This window comes from Myotis davidii, unplaced genomic scaffold (genome assembly GCF_000327345.1).
Source record: "Myotis davidii unplaced genomic scaffold, ASM32734v1 scaffold811, whole genome shotgun sequence".
NCBI lineage: Eukaryota > Metazoa > Chordata > Mammalia > Chiroptera > Vespertilionidae > Myotis > Myotis davidii.
Window position 1 is genome coordinate 394667 of NW_006283149.1, and position 239 is coordinate 394905.

At 64.9% G+C, this 239-nt stretch overlaps 1 protein-coding gene across 1 annotated transcript in view; it reads left to right on the forward strand.

Annotated features, from left to right (window-relative positions):
• Position 1: 1 nt before the first annotated feature.
• Positions 2 to 239, forward strand: part of ATP10A (ATPase, class V, type 10A) — a gene marked incomplete at its 5' end in the record, with an annotated part of 73211 nt that continues 72973 nt past the window's right edge. Inside the window, 1 exon segment of the mRNA XM_015563002.1 lies at positions 2 to 237. Within this exon segment, the coding sequence (XP_015418488.1) occupies positions 2 to 237 (236 nt within the window).

The window sequence follows — 239 nt, forward strand, 5'->3', positions numbered from 1 at the left end:
CACGCTGCTGGTGCCCAAGAACCTGTTCGAGCAGTTCCACCGCCTGGCCAACGTCTACTTCGTCCTCATCGCGCTGCTCAACTTCGTGCCCGCCGTCAACGCCTTCCAGCCGGGCCTGGCGCTGGCGCCCGTGCTGTTCATCCTGGCGGTCACGGCCTTCAAGGACCTGTGGGAGGACTACAGCCGCCACCGCTCCGACCGGGAGATCAACCACCTGGACTGCTTGGTCTTCAGCAGGT